The sequence below is a fragment of the Parasteatoda tepidariorum genome, chromosome 2 (genome assembly GCF_982258835.1).
Source record: "Parasteatoda tepidariorum strain Cologne lab strain chromosome 2, Ptep-v5.0, whole genome shotgun sequence".
In the NCBI taxonomy this organism is placed as follows: domain Eukaryota; kingdom Metazoa; phylum Arthropoda; class Arachnida; order Araneae; family Theridiidae; genus Parasteatoda; species Parasteatoda tepidariorum.
This window is the reverse complement of record NC_141756.1, coordinates 116,624,170-116,648,665: the sequence shown is the minus strand read 5'-3', so window position 1 is coordinate 116,648,665 and position 24,496 is coordinate 116,624,170. Positions and strand designations below refer to the sequence as shown.

Genomic DNA, 24,496 nt, shown 5'->3' with positions numbered 1-24,496 from the left:
AGAAAAGTCTCCCAATAGTCTACTCTTCCTGAAAATAGTTTCTTTTTTAGCCTTTTCAGGCAAAAAAAAAATTGCCATAGTCGCCTCATGCCAAAAATAGTTGCACATAGTTGCATTTTGGTTGCCTGTGGCAACCCTGCATTTCTTATATATCTCAGTTATATTCCATAAAAACAGAAACTTTAATTCCAAACAACTGGACATAACTAATAAATTATCTAATTGATTAGGTATTAATTTGTATAAATTAATCAATCAAATAAATATTTTGAAAGACTATACATATAAAAATCGAATTTATTATATTTTTATAATGAGCAAGCTCTATACTATACTTCCAGATTATAAAACAATAACTTTTTTTTAAAATATAACTGCAATAACTTTTGTTATGATAGTTCTACAAGAAAAATTTCAAAAAGTATGTTTTGTGAGAAACTTTATTTTCTACACAAAGGATTCTTCGTTCAAAATTTATGATTTTTTACAAAATTAAAATGAGCAAATGCAGTTAAGTGATTTTGAGACAGAAATGATTACCTTTTTGCGTAAAAATTTTCGAATAGTGCTATTGGCACGAGAGCATTCAATCAAAGTGGTGAGAATGGGCGACAAAATCTCCTTTGAATTCTTGTATGGCTAAATAAAAACACAAAAAATTAAAAAATCAATTCATTAAAAAAAGTGAAATCAGCTAAAAATTTTTAAATCTTAATCAATAATAAGCATGGTGGTACCTCTATGTAGGACAAAGATGTTAACAAAGATGTCAATAAAACAGAAAAGGGAAATCTAACAGATTACTTTGTAAAAATAAATTTTTTTTATAATATCTGAAATAATGATTTAAAGCACATTCGGCACATTTTTTTTTCTCACTTACAACTCCGAAAAGTTTATTGTCTTTGATCTATAAATTCTTAAAAAATGCAAAAAAAAGGGCTCTAAAAACCATGAAATATTATTTAAAAAAAAAATGCTCTTATAATTTTTTTGAAAACCAGTTTTATCTAGCTCTTTTTCACACACAAAAAAAAGACAAAACTTGCATTTAAAAATTTTATTAAAAAAAAAATAAGGTAATGATAAAAATAAATATGTAGTTCAAAGTAGTTAATATGTAGTTCAAATTAGTTAATATGTAGTTTGTATGATTAAGTGAAATGTAAATAAATACCTTATAAAAATGAATAATGAATTTATTAATTTTTAGTTAGAATTTTCAAGAACTGCATTGTAAGTAATCAAATGCTTTTCAGATACTCGTAAAATTGAAAGAATGCGAATCGTCCAAAAGCAACTTCTTACATCTTGAAAACTCCGTTGAATATCAAACTTGAAATTAAAAAATATTAAAAATAAAAAGATTAAATACAAAACTACACTAATTTATTTAAAAAAAAATTATGTACAAGATCTTCACATGAAAAATGCTCTTAAAATTGTAAGAGGAAAAAATATTTTAAAAAAATCATGATTAAGTTCAATAGTTGCCTATAATAGAAAATACAAATAAATGCTCTTATCATCCCTGTTACAATGAAAATGACACTTTTCTATTGTAACACAGACAATTTTCTGCAAAACAAATTAATAAATTTTTAATAAACTTTAACTAAATTTTATAAGTAATTTTGAGCGTGACATAAAACAGGTATTTCTGTTATCAAGAAATTTGAAATTTAAAATCTCTTTAACTTAACTACTCTCCCAACTCTTTAACTTAATTTTACTCACTAAAAAAACTTTCACAAATTTGATAGTCATAATAATACCCGAGAGAAACTATACATATAGGGGTGCTGACTGCTATCGTAGAAATTCTGGCATTTCTGAGGCCAACGGGAAATAGAACTAAGTGTGCGCCATTTAAAAAAAAAATCCTCCATGACTCCCCTGGCCCACAGTGGACTTTACTTTTTTTTTTTAAATTTAGCTTAATTCTGGGCAGAAAAGATTTCATTTTAAAGCCTTATACAAAGTTTTCCTATTTAGCTGATATTAATATTAAGAAACAAAATTATTAAATTTCAAAAGAAAAATTCAGGAAATAAAGGGGAAATAATGAGATGCATTGTTCTAATGAAATATTATTCTTTACTTTGGCTATTGATTATGATTGAGTTACAATGAAATAACATATATTTGAAACACATAAATGGTATTTTATTATATATTTAGAATCATTTTACTAAAACATTTTTATTCAGTTTAAAGCATTCAAGATGGGCGCAGTAGGCCTTGGCCCTTTAGGGGCTGTCGCGCCACTGAGTTTGTGAGAGTTAAAGCATTCAAACCTATAAGCTATTTATGACCTATAAAAATCTCTAAATATTTTAATATTAAATCATTCTTAATCAATCTACACTTTACGTAAATAGAAAAATGCATTAAAAAAATTATTGATAGAAACGTGATAGCTACAAACAAGAAAGGAAAAAAATAGAAATTTTATGCAATGCATAAAATATTAAACACCAGTAATTCTTTTATAATTAATGAAGTAAATAAGATACAAAAATTGCATTAAAATAATAACAACAAATTTAGAGCAACTGGAATATTCTTGTATGTAATTGAAATTAAATCAACTTGAATTGAAAAATTTTAATTATTTTTTTAATAAGGTGTATTAAAATCAGATATTAAATCTATGCTGCAAATCTATTAACAATAATGGGTGGAATACCTTACTTAACCTTCTTTCCAGAAAACTTAAAAGTACACAAACAGCTTCCATATCTGTACCTTCAAAAACATTGACTGATTTTTGTTCATCTTCAAGATATGGGGTTAACAGCTCAGCATAACTTGACATGGGCATGTTGGTCAAAAGATCAATGGTATGTCTAAAAATAAATTATACATGAAAAATGCATTATTTTACCAATCAACATTGGAGAAATGAAATAAATGAGATTTTCCAAGCAAAATTTTTTGGGCTACGAGCAAAAATTTTGATACATCATGCCCGGGCTCGAAAAAACTCAGAAATTTTACCCATCCTCGAGGACGGCTTGACCAACAATGTACCCGTCCTCCTTTGAAACTAATCCGTAGCTTCTAAATAAATAAAAATATAATTTTCTCTTATTTATTACTAACATTTATATAAATTGCACAATGAATTCATAGTTACTAGGATTACAAATACTAGGTTACTAATAGTAAAACCTAGTATTTCTTTTATAAGATAATTTATTCCTTTTATGAAATAATTTAAATAACAAAGGTCAAAGTATCTGGAATGTCAATTTATCCGAGGGTACTGCCTTTTTTAAATGAATCAAATATGACGTTTGCCAGTTCCACAATCAAGCCAATGATTTACAGAGGTTCCTGCACAGAAATCTGAAAGGGGTTTTCCATTTAGATAAATGTTCATAATTGCGTTTAACGCTTCTTGTTTAAGACCAGTACGTAATGTGTTCTTTTGTAAGTTCATTGCTGAAAAACCTCTTTCAATCGCTGCAGTACTCCCAGACAGAGAAAACATCGCTTCCACCATGAGCAGTATGTTGCTGTATTTCTAGATTAGAGGGTCATTTTAGAAGTGCGTCACTAGACGGATAAAAAAAAATTGAAAATGATAGATAAAAAAAATTGAAAATGTATCACGAACATTAACGGGAAAATTGCTGTTAGCACGGACGTCGGATTTGTTGTCTACGGGGAATTTTTGACCACCGAAGACGGGCGGTTTTTCGAACCCTGCATCATGCATAATCATGTAAGTCAAAAAGAGAGATTCAAAATTGGAAATAATAATAGCACTTACATTTAGCGTCGTAAAAAATAAATACAATCTTAATCTAAAGATTTTTTTAAACCATTATTTATAATTACTTAGACTCTACATAGTAACACTCAACATACTGCAGTACTGGCAATAACACCAACTGTTGAGGTATAAGAAAAATATTTTTGCCATTAGCGGATATTTTATCGCCAAAAAAGGTTGTTTTTTAAATTTCTTTCACAAATACGGAGAAATTTGAGAATATACATGTAAACAGGAGATAGTCGTAAAATACAGGAGTCTTCGTTAAAAAAACAGGAGACTTGGTATGCATTATGCATTAAACTAAGAAGCTCTATGAGGGAAAAAAAAGGAAAAGATCTTTAAAAGGATTCCTTGACTGTTTCCGTGACATAATTTTTTTTTTCGGGTTGTTTAAGTGTTATTTACAATTTCAAGATTTCTTTTGGAATCTCACATAATTATAGTTTAATTCTTTGTTATTTTTCATTTTGTCTTTTCAATAGATTACACAATTTTTCAAGTAAAACAAGAAGTTTTCAGGCAGGATTTCACTTCAGGCCGGATTTTATGTGTAAAAAACTACTGTAGAATTATGACTCAACCACTAACAAGTTAAAAATTGGTTTCTTGGTTTGGCCCTACAATCTGTAAATAACAGAGAATTTTTCAGCATACCAACAATAGTTTTAATATGATGTGATAAAAAAAAAATAGTAAGATTATCCCAAAAAAAATTTTAAAAATAGTGACGATTTATAAATAGTGATTAGGGTATCAAAAGTCGAAAAAATTAGTTTAAATGTAGAAAAAAAATATGGAGATAATCACCAATATGCAGGTAGCCACAAATACCTCAAAAAAAATTCCTGATTTTTTCAAGTTGATTTATTGAATTTCTCTGATTTTCTGAGACATTCACATAAATTGTATTATTATATTTATACGCAAAATAAATTAATATCAGATTAAATAAGGATGAGATTAAATTAGTACACTTATATTAGCCATTTGAGTTGGAAATTTATTTTTTTTAAAAATTACTACAGAATCAATTTTGTTTGGGGGAAGGGATATTGGATTTATAGGTACCTCAAAATCATTAATATTCTCTGACTTTTTTTAACAATTTAATTAAAGTTCCTGTTATTTCTCTGATTACTCCAGATTGATAAAATTTCCCTATTTTTCCTGTTCTCAGGCAAGTAGGAATATAGTTGCTGAGAGTGATAGGAAGATAAAACTAATGTTCAATTTGCTGAGCTTGGAAACTTTATCTATTTAAGGAAACTTATCTCTCTTCAAAATTTGGAATTATATTTGAAATATTATTCAAAATGATAAATTTATTTATAAATTAAAATGTTCAAAGAATTGAAAATTTTTTATGAATATCTAAAGAGATAAGCTAAACCATTTAAATCTGACTTCTATTACACCTTTCTTTTTTCTTGGAGTAATTTAATATATAGTACATGGATTTTCATTTGATAAGTTTATGAATATTAACACTCTCAGAGAGCAAAAATATTTATTTGTTATGAAGGAAATAGCAAATACTGATACAACGAACACACAGTTTATTTTGACGAATCCCAACTAAATTAAAATGACATGTTGACTTTCATTACTGAGATTTAGAATACCTGATAAAAAAAAATCATTAGACCTATTTTTAAAACCTTTTTATTTCAAAAATTATTCTATTTAAGAAGCTATTTACAAATCACATCAAGCTTAGAAGCAACGGGGGATTCCAGAATTTGTGACAAGGAGAAGGGAAAGCAATAAAAAGTGAGACTTTAAAATTAAAATAATTAAAATGAATAGATTAAATATTTATATATAAATTTTTTTAATGTCCTTTTTTATCTACATTTTTTCTAATACCCATTTCATCATTATAAGTCACAAATGTCATTAAAGTTAAAAATCAAATTTGATCAGTAAAGTATGCTTTGTTTGCAGTAATTTGTATAAAGGAAAAATACATCACCTTTGTAACTCATCTTTCTTCTCCGAAGAGGTGGCGTCGATCAACAAGCAATCATGAAGAATGCTCACAAGCCTCATGTAATGAGCCTCTTCCTCCTATTAAAATACCTTTCCTTTTAATAATCCTTCATTTAAATAGTAATGTTTAAAATAGTTGCCCATTGTAATAAATTTCCAAATAAAAAGTGCAATAAATCTGAATACATGATAAAACAAAATAATAGGATAACTTACAAGTACAATAGAAACCTTAATAAAAAAAAAACATCAACAAACTTTTTTTTTATTACATGTAGCAACATTCAGGCTTTATACTCAAAAACAGAAAATTTTTTCCCCCAACTTTTCCAAATATATTCAATAATCAACAAATATATACAATACATTTAATAAAAATATAAATTAGAATTATAAATAAAAAAAATTTAACTCTTAAGTAATTTATGAAGAGTAAAAAATTTTAATTTTACTCTTTATAAATTATTTTTATTTTCATCTGATTTTAACTAGGTTAACCCTGTATTGAATTGTTAGAACTTTAAACATAACCGAGAAAGAAAATAAGTGTAAGGAAATTTACTAGGCAATATTAAACAACAACAAAAAAAAATTTTTTTAAATTAAAATATTATATTTTCTATAAAAAATATTTTCTTTAATATTTTTTTAATAAGTACAAAGTTGTTGCAAAATATGTATTATAATAAGTGTAAAAATATATAAATAATAAGTGTAAAATTAAACTTAAAGCAAATTTAATCAATGTAAGAACATATTTGTTAAAAATATGTGATAAACAATTAAAACACAATAGATAAGAACTGATTAAAAAATTAACTGTGGAAAAAATAAAAAACTGAACAACATTGTAAACAAAATTGAAAAAAAAACAGAGAAACTTTTGTTCAAAAAATTGAGACAATTGATTTCTTGGAGATCTTTTACAGTGCTACACATTTCCTTTGTGATCACAATACCCTTGTTCTTTTATAACATTAATTAACTTTTATTTTTGGTCTTAATTTACATAAGTTTTTGCAATATTACACGTGTAATGTCAGCTTATAAAAACAGTATATGCTGATCTCATCATGCCATTGGTCATGAAATTGTGGAGTCTTAATTTTTATGACCCTAAGTTATAAAGGGACTGTTCAAGAATCATCATCATAATAGTTGCCCAGACAGCCTAATGTGGGCCAAAGCCTTCCTCTGAAGATTTCTCTATAACAACTTCTGATTTATCGTTGAACTCCAATTCTTTTCATTAATTGCAAGAAAATCAGACTCCACCGAGTCAGTACATCTCAACAGCAGCCTTCAGCACTTTCTTGTCCCAGTGAGTCTAAAAAGCAATATCTTTTTTATAGTATTGCCATCACTCACTTGAATTATGCGGCCATCTGATTCATTCCATTTATTTTTATGCATTTAATAATATCAAGTTGTTCATGTTCATAAATCTTGCACAGTTCAAAGTTAAATCTCCTTCCTCAGTTATTGTTTTCATTTACACCATCAAGTATACCCCGCAAGGAATTAAAATGATGATGCACAAATGCTTTACTGAAAACGATGGTCAACTTAACAAACATACACATTATGTTTCTCAGTGTGTGAACCCATTAAGAAAAGTAACAGATTGTTGACCGGATTAAGAGTGGTCTCTTGATAAGGAACCGCTAAAATTTGACTCAGACAACCATAACGTAATCATCAGTTGTGCCACAGACCAGCAATCAATGTAAATGGATGGTTTGCTGTTTTTGTTTTTTGACTTTCAGTTTTGTGTTTGCAAAATAGCATATTTCATCACTGTGAACATTACACCTACTCTGTATGCTTTATTTTCAGTATATTTAATTTAAATTCACTTTATTTACTTATTTTACCACAAAAAAACAATAGTGACTCATAAATATACTAGAAAAAAGGGTACAGACCAGCAATAATTTTTAGCCCATAGTCTGGGGAGCAGTGATTAAATTGATTTAATGTCTGCTCCCTCACCCCAGTGGCAAAATCACAGCGACATTGTCACAGAATGTTACAGAGTTCCTGCTGAAAGATTTTTCTTTTGAGAAATAAAAAATTTTGGTTTTCTTTTCTGCAGAAATTTACACATAAAATTTTAATCACCTTTTGACGCGCTCAATTTATGCCAATAGTACAGTAAATCCACGTAATATTTCCATTGTATTTTGGGCAGTTATTGATATTGATTTTCACATAATTTTTAAATATTCCAATATATTCCAGACAATAAGGGAAATTGGAATCTGACTTTTTAAAATCTGATACTTTTCATACAATATTATTTATTGCAACAACCTAATCTTGAAAACAAAACAATCATTTAAGTAACCCTTTTTTAATGAGTGCGATTATTCGCATGGTTTCGTCGCTGATCTTTCTTTTTCTCGGTAATTACGATTTCATGCTTTTTATACTGTACGATTTCATTTTTTTTTTACATGTTACTTGCGAAATGCAAAAAGCAAATAATTAGTGCATCCCCCCCCCAATAAAATGCGAGAATATCATCCATAATAATAGAACAGAAAAATATTACATGTTCAATTTACCCCTTGCCAGTGTCGCCCGAATCCAGTTCTACTACTACGTGCAATATTTGTCCGAACTCACTTCGGGCATAAGAAAAATAAATGCTTCTATTTTATGAAGCCTAAACTGAGTTCATTTCTACTTTAGGATACTTAATTCACTATTTTCCTAATAGATGGCATTAGTGATCCTAGTTTTTCCATATTAAGACTTCAGTCAAATGAGGGAAAATGTGAGTATTGTCAGTTGTGGATGTGGGATATACCATACTGTAAAAGATTTTTAAAAATTCTGTATTGAAAATCATATTGTTGTGTTTCTATATTATACTAGATATATTATATTTAGCTTCAAAATTTTGTTTAATTTGCTCTAATTGAATAAGATGTGTCTGTAATCCATTACTTTTTTTATGTGTATGTAAAAATTATAAATACTGTGGTTATTGTATTTAAAATTTTATTTTTGCAATAAAAAAACCATTTTCTAACTTTTATAATAATATAAAGAATGAAATTAAACAGTCAAAAAAATTTCCACTTTTGGTCCTTTTTTCTGAAATATGTCACTATTAAGGAATTAAAAGAATTATATAGTTTTTTTTTTTTTTTTCTAAACACAGCACTTTTGTTACATTAAATTAAGTAACATACATCTTTGTTATTATTAAAAGTATATCTTGCAGAAAGATATTATTGCTAGAGAGTTTTGTTGCACAGGGTTCTGCACTATAATTTAACACACTCACTTCTTCCATGTTATATTTCTCTACGTTGACTGTAAGATTGAAAAGAACTTTGAGCACTTCACAAGCCATGTCAATTTCTTTGTCTGTGAGGCTCTTCTTGTTATCATCATCGTCCTTCAGAATGAGATCTAAAGCTTCCATCAAGTAAGTCAATCCATGCAGATCGGTCTTTACTTTAGGTCTGCAATAAAGACAACATTTTATTATTCCAGGGTCACAAATTGAGGGGGGGGGGATAAAATAAAAATGTCAATAATGCAGGCCTTATAGTGAACCAAATTATTTGGAGTAGTATATACATATACTAGACAACTTTTAAAAAAGGTAAATGACAAAGTTTAGGAGTTTTTACGAGTGAAAGGAGCTCGTCTACAAATAGGTAGCACGTGTTTGGTCAGTTAGTGTGTTTGGTAAGCCTAACCAGTCCAAATTAAAGCAAGCTTCTTTTAAAAAATGAAATAAAAAGTTTCTAAGTTATAGTTGTAAAGTTAATAGGTAGTCGAAATTCGAACTAATATTTGAAACATTATTCTAAACTTATTTTAATAGACCTTTATTTTTTAATGAAATATCTTTTTTATCTGTGAAACTTTTATGACCCAGTTGAAAATGTTCTCATAATGAAAATAACTTTTAGTGCTATTACTGTTAAATGTTTTTATTAAATTAAAATTGAAATTTAACAATGGACAATGATTTGTATGGATTTTCAAATATGGATATAATTTTAAGCCCAAAATTTTACAATAACAAAATTGTTTTCAAACACATGGGAGAAATATTTAAATAAATTTACCAGTCGTAAATGATTTTTATTCGTACTGACAATTTTTGAAAATATTTTCTTTTTTTACCATATTTTTGGGTTGAACTTTTAATATAATTTTTTATTTTCACAAATTATGTCTTAATTTTCACAAAATAGGTATCTCTTAAAAAAAGAAAACTAGACTAACCCCTGCTGTGGTCAGAACAGAAAGCTTTAACAATTTCCATTAATGGAGCACTGAACAACTTTTTGTTTGCGATCAATAAGTAGAAATTTTTTACTATGCTGTTGAATGAAAATATATATGTGTGTGTCACAATTAATGTGTTTAATTGTTCAATATTATTACTTACCGGCAATTATTAATAATAACCAAAGAAGGCGGTGAAAGCGATTCATTTAAACAAATTTATCATATTCAGCAGTTATTATTAATAACCAATAAAGTTGGGTAAATGTAACTCTTTCACGGTTTTTAATGTGTTTGCAACAGCATGACAAAATAAGCTTATTGTTTATTTTAGAATTTAGGCACCTGATTCCTTGTCATTTCTTAGAGTTGATAGTATAGTTTTTAACAAAATAAGATAGTTATTTTAACAAATGTTACAACCACACAATGGATGACGATTTAGAAGTCATGAAATCAAGTTTCAGCAACTCATACTCAAAACAAAAAAAGGTAAAAATGAAAACTTATATGAACTTGGTACAAAACATGAAACTTTAAAACTATATACAAGGAATTATTTTATCGTCTAGGAAGCTTTTATTTCAACGAATGAAGTTCCAGTGAATGAAATAAGTCTAAGAGAATGCTCTTGTAAGGATTCAAACTTAGGTGGTCAAGGAATTCAGTATTGCAATTGTAGGAGCAAGTGCAATTTGAATCGTCGCCAATGTAAAAAGTCAAAAACACTTTGAATTCCAAATGACACAATAGCTTTTCCAGTCAAAATACGTAATTTGTTTAAAATTACATTTAATATTTTAGTTGAAAGCAGTTATGTCTAATTAAAAAGAAAAACAGAAAAAAATAAATTGTTCTTAGTTTCTAAAACAAATTTTTAACACTAAAAATCACAGTTTCTATGATACTGGTTATCTGTATTACAGTACAGGGAAAAAGTAATAATAAATTAATAGTATGAGATGTTTCCTTAAAATGCTGCGTAATAATAAAAACAGCAAAAATAAAAAATAAAAACTTCTGAATTCTTAGAACAAAAAGTATCGAAAAAATAACGAAATTGACTTGATTGAATATAATTTTTTAAAAAAAAGCACAAGTGCAAAAACTTGTAGATCAGTATAAAGTAATCTAGTTTCAATTCTTTAAATTTCGTTTTTCCATTTGTCATCTAGAAGATAATTTTCCAAGCCATGTGCAGAAACATGGATTTTAAAATTTAACAAATTTGTGTAAAAACTATTTCTTATAATAAACAATACTATAATATAGTTAAAATAATGATTGCATATTATTATTTATCATATCTATAAAAATTTTAGAAAAAACTTAGAAAAATACTTTTCTAAAAAAATACTCTGCTGAATATTAAGCCGATTATTTGACCAACTGAATTTTTGATGGAAGGGCCAAATACTTGTTACAACCCTAATTTAAATGCAATGTTATTTCAACCTGAAAAAATCACAAAGCAATGGAAAACGTGAATTTTTAAACTGCTCACTATTTGTAATTTTAATTTCATTTCTTTTTTTTTTTTTTTGCTTAAATAACCTTTTTTGGTAAAAAAAAAAAAAATGTTTACTACATAAAAAAAAAAATCTAATAATCAATAAAAAGAAGTAATAAAGTACATTACAAGATAAGTATAGAATTTTATTTTGAACTATAATAGTTTTGTTTTTGCTTAAACATTATTAATCTTCTTCAATTAAAATATTTAATTTGAGTTGATATTACTTAATATGTACTAAATTTTTTTCTACTTTCATTCTGTGAGCATTGCAGTCTTTTTTATGAGAATTTATTTTTAAAATGAATTTTTGTATTGCGTTATGATAAAAAAAAAATGAAATAAATGAATTTTTGTATTGTGTTATGATAATAAAAAAACTTTTGCTTTCTCCAATATTTATTTATTTATTTTAGTTACTAATTTTGATACATCTATTTTTTATAAAATAAAAATGGAAAGTTTTTTAAAAAAAGTATTAGTTTTTTTCAATTTTGAATGAATTGTAATAATTGAATGTCTTTAATTTACTACAAAAATGTTACTAAGTTTATTGATTAAAAAAAATTTTGAACACTAATGTTTAAATAAATATTACTACATTTGCAGTCAACATGTCTTAATACATGTGCGGCTCTTCATTAGTCAACCTGCTATGCAAGTAGCCCTTCACTCAAAAAAGTTATGCAGCCCTAGGTTACACTAAAAATTACAAGGATTACACAGCATACAAGCAGTAAGGTTTTGGTTTGTCTTTAATTACCCCCACATTTTAACTAAAAAAAATGCTAAAATATGAGAATTCAAGATCTGCGTTCTCAGTATTATTGAAAAAAAAAAGCTATAAAAAATTATGGAATTATTTCATTCCATTGAAATTACAAAATTTATTTTTTTATGATTTATATTCTCCTTTTAACAGTAATCCTTTAAAATAAAACAGAAAAGGTTAATATATAAAACAGTGTCAGCTTCAGCGTGACACCAACTGAACAAAAATGAAAACATACATTAGATTTACTTAAAAAGCAAAAAAAAAATATATATATTAATTAAAAAACAATAATTAATCGTATATTTTAAGTGAATACCACAACATATCTAATTTATTTCTCCTTATATCTGGACAAATGTTAGGTAGTCTTAAGCAGGTTTGAGTTGGCAGTCAAAAAGTACGCTCATCTTTTTGCATATTTCAATAAGCGTAGTTTTTACATCGTTGAGGTTAAAATAAATTTCTAAATTAAAAAGAAGAGTGTCATTCTTTCAAAATAAATTTTATCTATCATCACTTTTTAAAAAAAATATATATTGATTTTTGAAAGAAAATTCTTAATGATTTCAATGAAAATACTTTTGACAGTTTCAGAAGAAAACATTTTAACTGAGAGAATTATTTTAAAATAACCTTTACAGAAAAATTTAGCCAGACATTGCAATTTTAAACGGCAACAGATTTCAAAATATAAATATTACTTTCAGAAAAAGTTAAAGATAATAACAATAATAAAAGAATTCACCTTATTTCAGCACACAATGCAGTCAGCAGAAAAAGCATTCTCATGTCGAAGAACTGAAAAAGTAGAGTGCATAATTATGCAACATATATTTTCAAAAAAATTGGGCTCACAAGAAAGGTTTCCACAAAAGCATATCCAAAATTAAACGCAGTTTTCACTCTTTAGTACAAACTCCCCATTACAGGGACCTTTCCATTATAACAACCAATGCATAGTCTGGTTTGATGTACTATAAACGCTAAGTTATTCAATATCAATCCTGAACCCATTCATTTCAATAAAGCAACCAAAATCTAGTGATTTGATTTAATGAAGGTTTGAGAGAAATCATGTAAACCCTTATTTCTTTTGTTATCTCCCAAGAAAAGTAAAATAATTTGAATCCCATTCGTATGAAGGAAGAATGGCATGGTTCCCTGAATTCTGATCCTAGGTCTTAAATGGCCATTTATAATCTTCTTTTCAAAGGACAATAAATTTATCAACCATACTTTTCTGAGCCATGATGGCTCAGGTGATAGAACGTTCGCCTTCTAATGAGATGAATCTAGTTCGATTCCCAGCAATGGCTGGTCGATAGGAATTCCACATCTGGCATGCACCGACCACAGTGCAAATGTATAATATCCTCAGTGGTAGACGGATCATGGGTTAGAGTCACCTTGCCGTCAGGCTAACCGTGGAAGTTTTTCGAAGATTTCCTCTCCATGTAATGCAAGTAAAGGTTAGTTCCAACAAAAACTCCTCCACAAAGGCAAATTTCTCCCCATACTTGATCCAGGAGTTGCCTTGTCTTCAGGGTTGGGTTCAAAATGACAAGACTACGGAGTTGAACTTCAGTTGTCGTAAAGCTAAATAATTTAGTCGTCTGTTTAACGACGGTTATAAATATAAAAATAAAAGTATATATGAATAAAACATACTTATCTTATTTGAAAATTGTGTACACTTTTATTATGGAACATCAGTTCCCTTGTGTGGTTTATTTTTGAGTTAAAACTTGTGCTTTCCACAATTACCTTGACATATGTAATTTATTGAAAATAGCAGTCCTGAACAAGCATATTATTTTTAATGAGTTTATACTTTACATGGATTTGATTTTAACATTATAGGGGAACTGAAATTATCAATAATATGACTGATTTCAATAGAGTCATGCAGTGAATAATGTTTACATAAATAAATTAAAATTCTAATATAGTTTACTTCATTAGTTACAAATATCTGTCATCAGGGTGGGTAGCCAGATTTTTAAACAAAAAATAAGCACCTTTTAAGTGCTTTTCAATCTCTCAAAAAATATTTTTAATCACTTTCCAAAAAAAAAAATTCATAAATAGGATCCCCGTGGCAGAATCATGGTGACACGGCGACATTGTCGCAGAGTGTTATTGAGTTCTTGAAAAAAGATTTTTCATTTTGGGAAGTAAAAAATTTTGGTTTTCTTTTATGCAGAAATTTTCGAAAGCTTCTATCTTCTCTTCAGAATAATTAATATACATATAATATTCAAATTTATATGCCATTCTTGCGCATCGGAGTGAAAAAAAAAGGCTTGTAATTTTTCTATTTTCACTTGAGAATAATAAAGTAAAATGTTTGGTTTTCTTTTCTGCAGAAACATTCGTTCTATTTTTTTCTTTTTATTCATTCTATTTTTTTTTTATTGCTATTGATTTCCGCATAGCTTTTAAAATACGATATTTTTAATCTGATATTATTTATTGCAACACCTGAATCTTGAAATGAAAACACGCATTTGTAACCCCCTTTTTAAGGAGTTCGATTTGGCGTGATTTCGACGTCTATCTTTTTTTTTGTTAGTTACTGCTATGGATTTCACTATTTTTTATTTGTTTTCAAATTCGATGATGACTTACAAAGAAAGAAAAAGAAAATAATTTGTGTGTTTTCTCCTTAAAAAATACGAGAATATAGCTCATAATAATAGAATTAAAAAAATTACATATTCAATTTTAAAAATTACATTATTTTTTCCGAAAAGTTTTTTACTTTCTTTTTTTTGAAGTTGACGCTTTTGTTACTTTAAATTAGTAACATATATATTTGTTATTATTAAGAGTATCTTGCAGAAAGATATTAATGCTGGAGAGATTTGTTGCAGAAAGCCCGAAAGCCACAGGGTTTAGGACCTGTGCAGTAATAAATTAAAAAAATTTCTATCGTTTAAAGTTCTTAATTTATAAACATAAAATCAATAAAATTCAAAAACATTCTCAAAAACTTTACATAATCATGATGATAAAACTAGTTTCTGATGAATATTGCAGGAAAAATTGTGGAAATCATGAATTTTTTTAAAAATTTAGAACGGCAAAGAAAAAAATCACTTTTCAAAAGATAAAAAATTAAGCCCTTTTTACAAACACCCAAAAAAAAAAGCAGCTTCAAGGGCTTTTAAAAAATATAAATCAAAAATCAAAAATTGTTAAAAATGCTGCACACCTTGTATTTTAAGAAAGCAAAATAAGTGAGAAGATAATTAAAAATAAAACACAAAAATCTATTTTGATATAAGTAAATGAATAATTATGCAGCTCAATGGGGGGGGGGAATGATAAAATTAATTCAATAAAAATAGTTTTATTCAAAAAAAAAGAAAGAAAAGGCACTCGTTACATATTAACATAAAAATCAACCATTTCATATACATTTACCAGAAAAAATATCAGATTTAAATGCGCGCATAGCCAAATTTTGCAACAAAAAACAAGCACATTTTCATCACTTTTCAAGCACTCAAAAAATATTTTAAAGCACTTTGAAAAATATTATAATTAGACAGGGTTGGCAAGTTTTTGATGAACACAAATGATGAAATTAAAAAGAGAAATTAAATTTTCTATCACCAATAGAGAAAAAAAATTGACAACGTTTAGTTGGCCCCCATAATCAGCAAAAATTCGAGAGATTTTTCAATTCTATTACAGAGTGCAGAAAATGAAGTCTGAAACTGAGAATCTCTCGAAAAATGCAGCAGGATTGCACATGAGAGTCAAAAATCCTTATCACTGAATCCAGCTCAGTATACGCAAGTGCGGACCAAAAGTATTTCATCAAACATGTAAAACAAATGGTGTTTTCATACACTACAGATTGGCGGTACGCCGAAATAGATTGAGGTTGAATTAATTGTGAAAACGTTGAATAGGAAGGACAACGTCTTTTTGCATAATTTGTGGCGAAAATCAACATGGTAAAAAAAAATATCACATTTCGGAAATTGGAAAATTAAGCACTTTTTAAAAACACTCATGGAAAAAAGCACCTTTAAGGACTTTTAAAAAATGCAAAATTGAAAATAAGCACCTTTAAGAACTTTCTAAAAACGCTACACAGCCTGATAACAATACTTTTAATATGCTTTATGAACTGTGATTTAACACATCAAAACAAAAAGGAATACACATTTCTACAAAGCTATGGGTTATCAAAACTCAAATGTTTTAAATTAAAATTTCTAGACAATTTCCTTTATTAATTATAAATACATAATGTACTCTCATGTATTTAACGTACAGTCCGATACTTAATGTAGTCATTCATGAATTTTACTTAGTGTAAACAAACAAGTACCATTTTCTTTTCTTTCTTTTTTCATAGTATTTATCTATAACTGCTGGTCTCACAATTAAACTGTTCTCCAATAAGTATATTATTTAATAATACAAATCTCTGTACAAATAACAAAATATTAAATTAGGAAGCATTGTTTAGATACAAAATGCCACAATATAAAACTATGAATTACCTTGACATCATGTGGTATTTCTGAATCTTTATAAGTTCTCAAGCGAAGTAAAATACCTTCAATGCAGCCATTATTGCTAAAAACAAAAAATTATTTGTAAGAGAAAGGCATTAAAAAAAGGAAAATATGAACAGAATGTTGCAACTAAACTATAATTTAATTAACATATATATTAGCTATAAAAAATATAAGAGGTGGAAAAAAATGAAAAACATTTTAAAACTCAAATATTTTTTCTTCAAACTCAAATATTTTTGAGTTTTACATCAAAAACATTTGAGTTTGAAGAAAAAATATTTGAGTTTTAAGATTTAAAACAATTTTCAAATATTTTTTTTAAAAAATTAAATGGTGATTACATGGTCCTGTCTTTCTCACGTTTTTAAAACTCAAATATTTTTTCTTCAAACTGAAATATTTTTGATATAAAACTCAAATATTTTTTCCTCAAAATCACATGAAAGACTTTTTGAACTTTAACAAATAAATAAATTATAGATTCATTAGCATTTGTAAAGGGGGTCAAAATGGTATATTTAAACACCCTAGAAATTTTCAACTGTCAATTTTCAAATTTAAAGAATTAAATGTGCAATGTGCACAAATAAAAATATTTTTCAGCAACAAAAAAAATTGGATTTTCAAAGGATTATAACGAACATTTTATCTGTTTGCCTGGCAAGAAAATTAACATTAATTAAAAAAAAAAAAAAGTAATAGGCAGCGTAAGATTATTTTCTTCATTTTATAATATAGCAAAGTTAACTAGCTTTATATACTGTTATCTCCAACACAGAAAACCAACATGGTGTACTCCACACAGAGATTCCAATTTTCCTCCAAAAACTCCTATCAGAACTCATTCAGTTGAACCTCTTTTTTAGCCATAAAGTTTGAGGATAGTGTTTGTACTGTACACAATTAAAAACAAGTAATATAAAAAAAGTTTTTTAAAGTCAATTCCTACAACAGAACATTTTTATTTTACTTACTTTTTATTAAATAATTTAAAAAAATGTCTCTAAATTTAATCTAAAATTAATTAATTAAATTAATGAATTAATATTTGAAAAAACTGTATCAATATTAAGTGTTAAAAATTTTTAAAAAATGTATTTGTGCTTGAGTACATGAACAAAAAGTATTTTACTAACGATTGAAAATTTGAGCGGGGTATCACACAGCTATAAAAGTATGAATTTGGTGATCATGTGTTCTATCATGCAATGTTCTTTATTGAATTCATCTAACACAGCGAATATAAAATAATTAAATGTGTGCAATAAACCCTTTTTTTTCTCAAATAGAGCTATAAGTTAGAAATTATCACTGATGCCATCTCTAAAATATGTTAAAACCGAATCGCTATAAAGTGAAATTTAAAACAATGACTAACGTTTAACCAATCAGAAAATATCATTTCATTTTTCACTCATCCCTATTTAATTAATTTGAAAAAACTGTATAAACATCAAGTGTCATCCACGACAAGTGTAAAAAATATATATATTTGAAGTTGAGTCAATGAATAAAAAATATTTTATTAATGATTGAAAATTTGAATAAGACATAGAAAGAGTGTGAACTAATAGTAGGAATTAAAAAAAAAACTGTACACCAAATATTTTCTAATGAGGCAAAGCCTGTTTCAGAAAATCAAAATATTTTTAAATGAATAATATATAATTGAAAATTACATTATCAGCATTCAGCTTTTAACATTAAGTATTATCTATGCACTATATTTTTTTAATTATTATCATTTATATTGCAACCATTGAATTATTAAATGTATTAACACCCCATAGTTAAAATAATAAAATAATGTTTAAAAGAAAATATCTTTTTTTCAAAATCATAACATTTTTAAAATAGTTTAAATTTAAATTAATTAAATATTTATTCTTTACCCTAACATATTTTTTTTTGAAGGGTTAGAGGATTTTAAGAATTGGTAGCAATATTCAGAAAATATGAAACAATTTTAGGGGAAGAAAAAAATTATGCTGAAAACAAAAAAATTAATTTAATATATTATACATGTGAATAGCATTCATATATACGCTTGATCAGTTGAAATTAAAATGAATCAACTTAGTATTAAACAAAGTAAAGTTTACAAGATTATTCGGAGAGTGGAGTAGTCTTTTTGACTCAGTTAAGAAATTAAAAAAATTCTGCGGATGTATGAATTTTTTGAAACAACTACAGATTAAAAACAACTTTAAGTCAAGAATTTTATAAAGTAATATTAAATTAAAACTACAAACATACATAATAAAACTATAATAGACATATAATAGCAAAATAGATTACCAACACACGTTTTGCACGAAACTACAGTTGTATATTAAATTGCATAAGCACTTCTGAGCCTCCACTATAACTAGAAATAGTTTAAAATACATTTTATGCATAATAAATAAAATTTTATTACAAATCAGATGCTACATTCAAAAAAACTTTAATGAAAAAAAAATTAAATTACATGATATAAATATACAGTGAAATCTCAATTTTACAAATACTTATCCACTAACCCAAGTCAAGTCCGAAATTTTACTTTACATATTTAAGTTTTTTCTCTTTTTTTAAATAATGTGTTATTCTAAATCAGCTACATATTAGGCCTTAAAAATAAAGAACACTCTTGGTACTACAATAACTATACATTGAATTAATTGATCACCCCCTTTAATAGCAAATAATCCTTTAGTGTCACTAGATGTCATAACAAGAGTTTATGAGATGGGTTGATAGCTTCATGCCCAACCCCTAACTTCGAAGACCAGGGTGCCTCCCTTCAATCTGCTCAATTTAGGTGAACCAGCTAGGTTCACAAATCATTACTTGTATTTCCTGTTAATTAGAACTACCCACAGTCATTCAAATTACGATTCATATCTCCCCATTTTTAAATTCCAATGTAACAAATCGTATTCATGTTATTAAAAATAACAAACAACATGTTTCCTGATTGCACAATTTCAAAATTAAATCTTGCATTTAAAAGTCGTGGGATTTAACAAATAAACATGTTGATTCATATTCAAACAATTTAAAAATCCACCGTTTTTATCTATCACCTACTTTATCAATATTTTTTTTAAACTAAGGAAGATCATCCAAGAGCAAGTTATTCCACAACAAATAAAAATGAAGAAAACCATGCAGGCACCTTGCAGAAACTACAGGAAAATTTAAAAATCTTTGTCTCTTTTCAACTGAAAAATTGGAGAAAAGTTTTAAAAACTTAGGATAGGAGTGAACAACATTTTTGGGTGAAGGGCCATCTGCAGAGAAGGTAGATTAACGAAGGCCCACAAGCATATTTAGTCATGTTAGCAGCAAATATGATAGTTTTTATAAAAACATTAGTGCCTTAGGCACTAAATATTTATATCAGTAAACTTATATAATATTTGCAGAAAATTAGATACTTTTAATTATTTAAACCTAAAAAAACTTATAAATTTTTTTAAAGTTCTTCACAATGATTAATTTATCAAATATATAGATATATATATACAGTAGGGAACCGATTATCCGGAACGATCAGGACCATCGCTATTCCGGATAATTGATTTTTCCGGTTTTCTGAATCGCTACAAAAAGCCGTTTTTTTTTTATTACTAAACCCAACTAAAAAAAAAATATTAGGATATAATCTTAAAAAGAAGAAAAAACGATGAAGCAATACAGTAATGATTATTTCTAAAATGATGGTACGGTAAACATCTTTCAGAAAGAAAAAAAAATCCAAAAATCTTATGAGGAAAAAAAAATTATTTTTTCAAAATGGCGGGAAAATTTATCGAATTTCGTTCCGGTATTTTGGTTTTCCGATTTCCGGATAACGGGTTCTGTACTGTATATGAATATATACACATGAGGGGGATATAGATTCTAACCAAAAAGAAGCTTACAGAATGCAAGTGTAAAAAATATAAACATTTTATAGATTAATATAAATTTGAATTAAATATTTTAATTAAAGAAAATTTACAATGTTTAAACAAAAACCAAATTAAAAGAATTTCTTATTGTGTTCAGAAGTTCCTGTGAGCCGTACATCAACAGTCGGCGGGCCGCATGTGGCCCACAAGCCATAGGTTGTGCACCATAAACAATTTTACACTTGAAAAAAAATTCTTTATTATTGGGAGACATTTTATGTAAAAGAAATGTGTTATGGGGAAATATTAAGCTTTCTACACATTTGCCCAATACCTTTAGGATCTGTAACTCTTGTACAGTGACTCAGGATCTCTTCTTCAGCAGCAATTAGTCCGGCTAAATTAACAAGTACTCCTATATATTCTTTGGTAAAAAGTTCTTCAATGTGAGGTTTCTCTCGGCTTATGATACGAAGAGTTTCCAGAAAAACAGCTTGCCCAGATTTGCCTTCATTTAACTGCTTAAACAGCTGACTTACTAATTTCTAAAAAAAATATTAATATATGTTAAAATTTACTTGAAATATATAAAATAAAGTGTCTTTAAATGTTTCTCACCTTCTTTAGTTCCAGTCCAAGTTCCGAGAAAGTAAAAGATTGAGCATGCTAAAAATAAATTCAAAAGGAAAACAAAACTTAGTGGAAAATATAAATAATATCTAAAAAACGAAGTAGCCCGGTAGCAGGATAGCAGATGTTGTAGAGCATTTGCAGATGATTTTTCATCTCAGTTCTCTTTTCATAAAGAAAAATAAATAAATAAAAATTAATGGGGAGAAATTGCTTTTTAAAACATCTATAAACTTGGCTTCCAATAAAAATTAAAAAACACTGCAAAAGTCAAAAAGTAAGAATTCTTTTTTTTCTTCTTTTTTTTTAAAACCTAATTTAGAAGGGAAACACGCATTTGAGTAACCCCTTTTTTGAGTAGTACGATTTGAGTGATTCTGTTGTCAATTTTTTTTTTTTTTTAGACAACACGAATTTCATGATTTTTAACTACTTTTTTATTTACAAAATAGGAGAATATCACCCACAATATTGGAAGAAAAAAAAATTATAATCGTTTTTTCTTATTAAACACACTGCTTTCGTTATTTAAAATGAGTTATTATTAAAAGCATCTGGCAGAAAGATATTTGTGCTAGACAGTTTTGTCGCAGGTGCCTCGAAAAAATTCTGTCACAGAGCCTAAATATAAACAACAAAAAACATTTTATGTAAAAGGTATAAGGATATTATAATTGCAAATTTTACTACATCCTACTATGTACATATAATAAATTTAATAGATGTTTCTCTATAATGAGTAATCTTTGTCTCTATGTATTGAATGCCACTATCAATGAAGACAGTGCTCCAGATTCACTCCCTGAATTCCACTACCGGGCCAAGTAATAACAAAAAACCAGAATAAACATGGATTATAAATTCATTTTATTCAAATATAAAATTTTAACGAACTATTTAATAGAAATTTTGTACTTTTTGGTTGGCCAGAAGCAAACAAAAACAAATCTTTTATTTTTTAATTTCGTTTTTTAATTTTTTTTAATTTTTGTGTGTTTAAAAAAAATAGTAAAAATAAAAAATTTTAAAAGTTGGAGATCTATAACTTTTGGCGACTTTCCACTTGCTCCCAACTAACCAAAAAGTACCATAAATTAAAAACGTAAAATAAACTTTTAAAAGAATATTTTTTAAATATATTTTTTATTTTACTTTAAAAATATATTTTAGAGCGGTCAAAAAAAAGGAAGAAAAAAAACTCCATAAAATTTGTCACAAAACTAGGAATAAGATTTTTGTTTTGGTATCTAGTTCTAAATATTTTGCTAGTTTTGGCAACTTTCTGGCAATTAGCCCACAAAGGAAGAAAAAAAAATTTAAAAAACACACAAAAAACTTTAAGGGTATAACTTTTGGGCAAACTTCTACATAATTTACTTAAAAATGTTTTTGCAAATTTAAAATCCCTTTGGGTCCCTAGCAAATTATGGTTAGCACTAACATATATCGATATGAAAATATCTTTAGAAAAAGCATCATGATAGAAATACTAGACTTTAGTTCCACGAAAAATTTTAATTTGAGGATTTCCGGATCATAATTTGTGGCTGAATATCTGTGGCTACATCGCATTGTACTAAAAGTGCGTTCAATAGTGCATGTATTAGCTGGAAGAGTTAGGCCGATTTTGATTGACTCCGCTACAGCTGGATAAAACGGTCATTTAATAAAATTAAATTTCATTTAATAAAATATAAATAATATTATATTTTCTATTAGTTATTTAGTTTAACAAAGAGGTATTACACAAACTGACTTCTCACAACTGTAAAACTTCATTAACACAATAAATACCAATGATAAGCGTGCGCAAACACGTTAGTATACAAAACTACTGTTTGTAGTTATTTGAGTTTCAAAGTCAATAGCCATGCAAACGCCATCAATACAGTTTCTCGTGGCAAAATTTGCAAATACAAAAAATGTGTACTTTTTTTTAAATATCTTGTTAACAATGAAGAAATATATCTTGAAAAAAAATTAACAGATGAAAGTATATATAATAACAAAACAAAATGTAATAACAGAATATTAAGAAAAAAATTGGGGGGGGGGCTAGTTTGTTAGAAGGGTTGCAACCCCTTTTATATTATTCTGCCGGCGCCCTTGTCCCCATCCCAAATATTTAACGAATATAAAGACTAAAATAAATTACAGAGTCTTCTATTCCCATTAAAATATCTAATTTAAAAAAAAAATTCTTAAAATCAGATCTGATTAATTCCTGGAAAGAGGTCGTAAAATCTGGAAAGAAAATATTCCCTGTACATATTATACACAATATATTAAGAGGAAACATACAATCACAGCGCTCTTGTGTGAACTATATTAGGTTAACTATACTAGTTTTAATAGCTGGAAGAAATTAGGAAGAGTCATCCCTAAATATCCCATAGATTACGCTTTGAGTGGTCACAACTTTTTAAAAGACAAAAATAAGAAATAAAATGTTCTGTATTTTCCCAGTTTGCAGGGAAAATTTAAAATTCCCTGTATTTTTCCTATTATTTAGGGTGATTTTTTAAGTTCCCTGTACTTTCCAGGTCTTCCCTGTTGAGTGAAAACCCTGTCTATGCAAAAATAATCTACAAGTCTCAGTGACTTCTGGGCAGTGGTTGGAAAAGAAACCTTAAAAAAAATCACTGAAGGAGACCAATTCGAAGGGGGGTGTAATTGAATTTGAAGAGTATGAAAATAATCACATTTTCATTATATCACAGTTAGTTTCGTTATATTATAATTTTTGTGTAATATATAATTAAAAGTTTTCACACTTTTTACATTCATACTTTTTTACTTTCTAAAAACAGTGCTAAATTTTAGAAAATAAATTATCGAATTTAGCTTATTACAAACATCTTTAATGAATTTGATACAACTAACAAATTAGTAACTAAATGACAAGAGGCCATTCAAACCTTCGTGTTAAAATCGGCCAAAATTTCAGAAACTTTATCCGTAGACAGAGATTCAAAATTATTCAAAAGGTTTTCATCCATATCATGAAATACGTGAATTAGTTTCCGACGATAAGTTTCTAATTTATTAAATAAAATTCAGTAAGTAAACTGTTTCGGTATAAAAAAATATTGAAAATGTTAACGGTTGCTTATTTCTTCATTTACAGTCTCCATA

General features: G+C 27.2%; 1 protein-coding gene across 1 annotated transcript in view; it reads right to left on the bottom strand.

The window, feature by feature from the left end:
* The window catches only part of ric8a (ric8 guanine nucleotide exchange factor A), a 48,083-nt gene extending 23,587 nt beyond the window's left edge, over positions 1-24,496 (bottom strand). Inside the window, exons 1-10 of the mRNA XM_016073424.4 lie at positions 24,280-24,496; positions 21,350-21,397; positions 21,066-21,276; positions 19,152-19,221; positions 16,836-16,911; positions 13,061-13,113; positions 9,069-9,249; positions 5,757-5,851; positions 2,690-2,849; positions 541-639 (exon numbers count right to left, since the gene is read on the bottom strand). Coding sequence (XP_015928910.2) covers positions 541-639; positions 2,690-2,849; positions 5,757-5,851; positions 9,069-9,249; positions 13,061-13,113; positions 16,836-16,911; positions 19,152-19,221; positions 21,066-21,276; positions 21,350-21,397; positions 24,280-24,360 — 1,074 coding nt within the window. The 5' untranslated portion in view covers positions 24,361-24,496. The remainder of the gene's footprint in view (positions 1-540; positions 640-2,689; positions 2,850-5,756; positions 5,852-9,068; positions 9,250-13,060; positions 13,114-16,835; positions 16,912-19,151; positions 19,222-21,065; positions 21,277-21,349; positions 21,398-24,279) is intronic.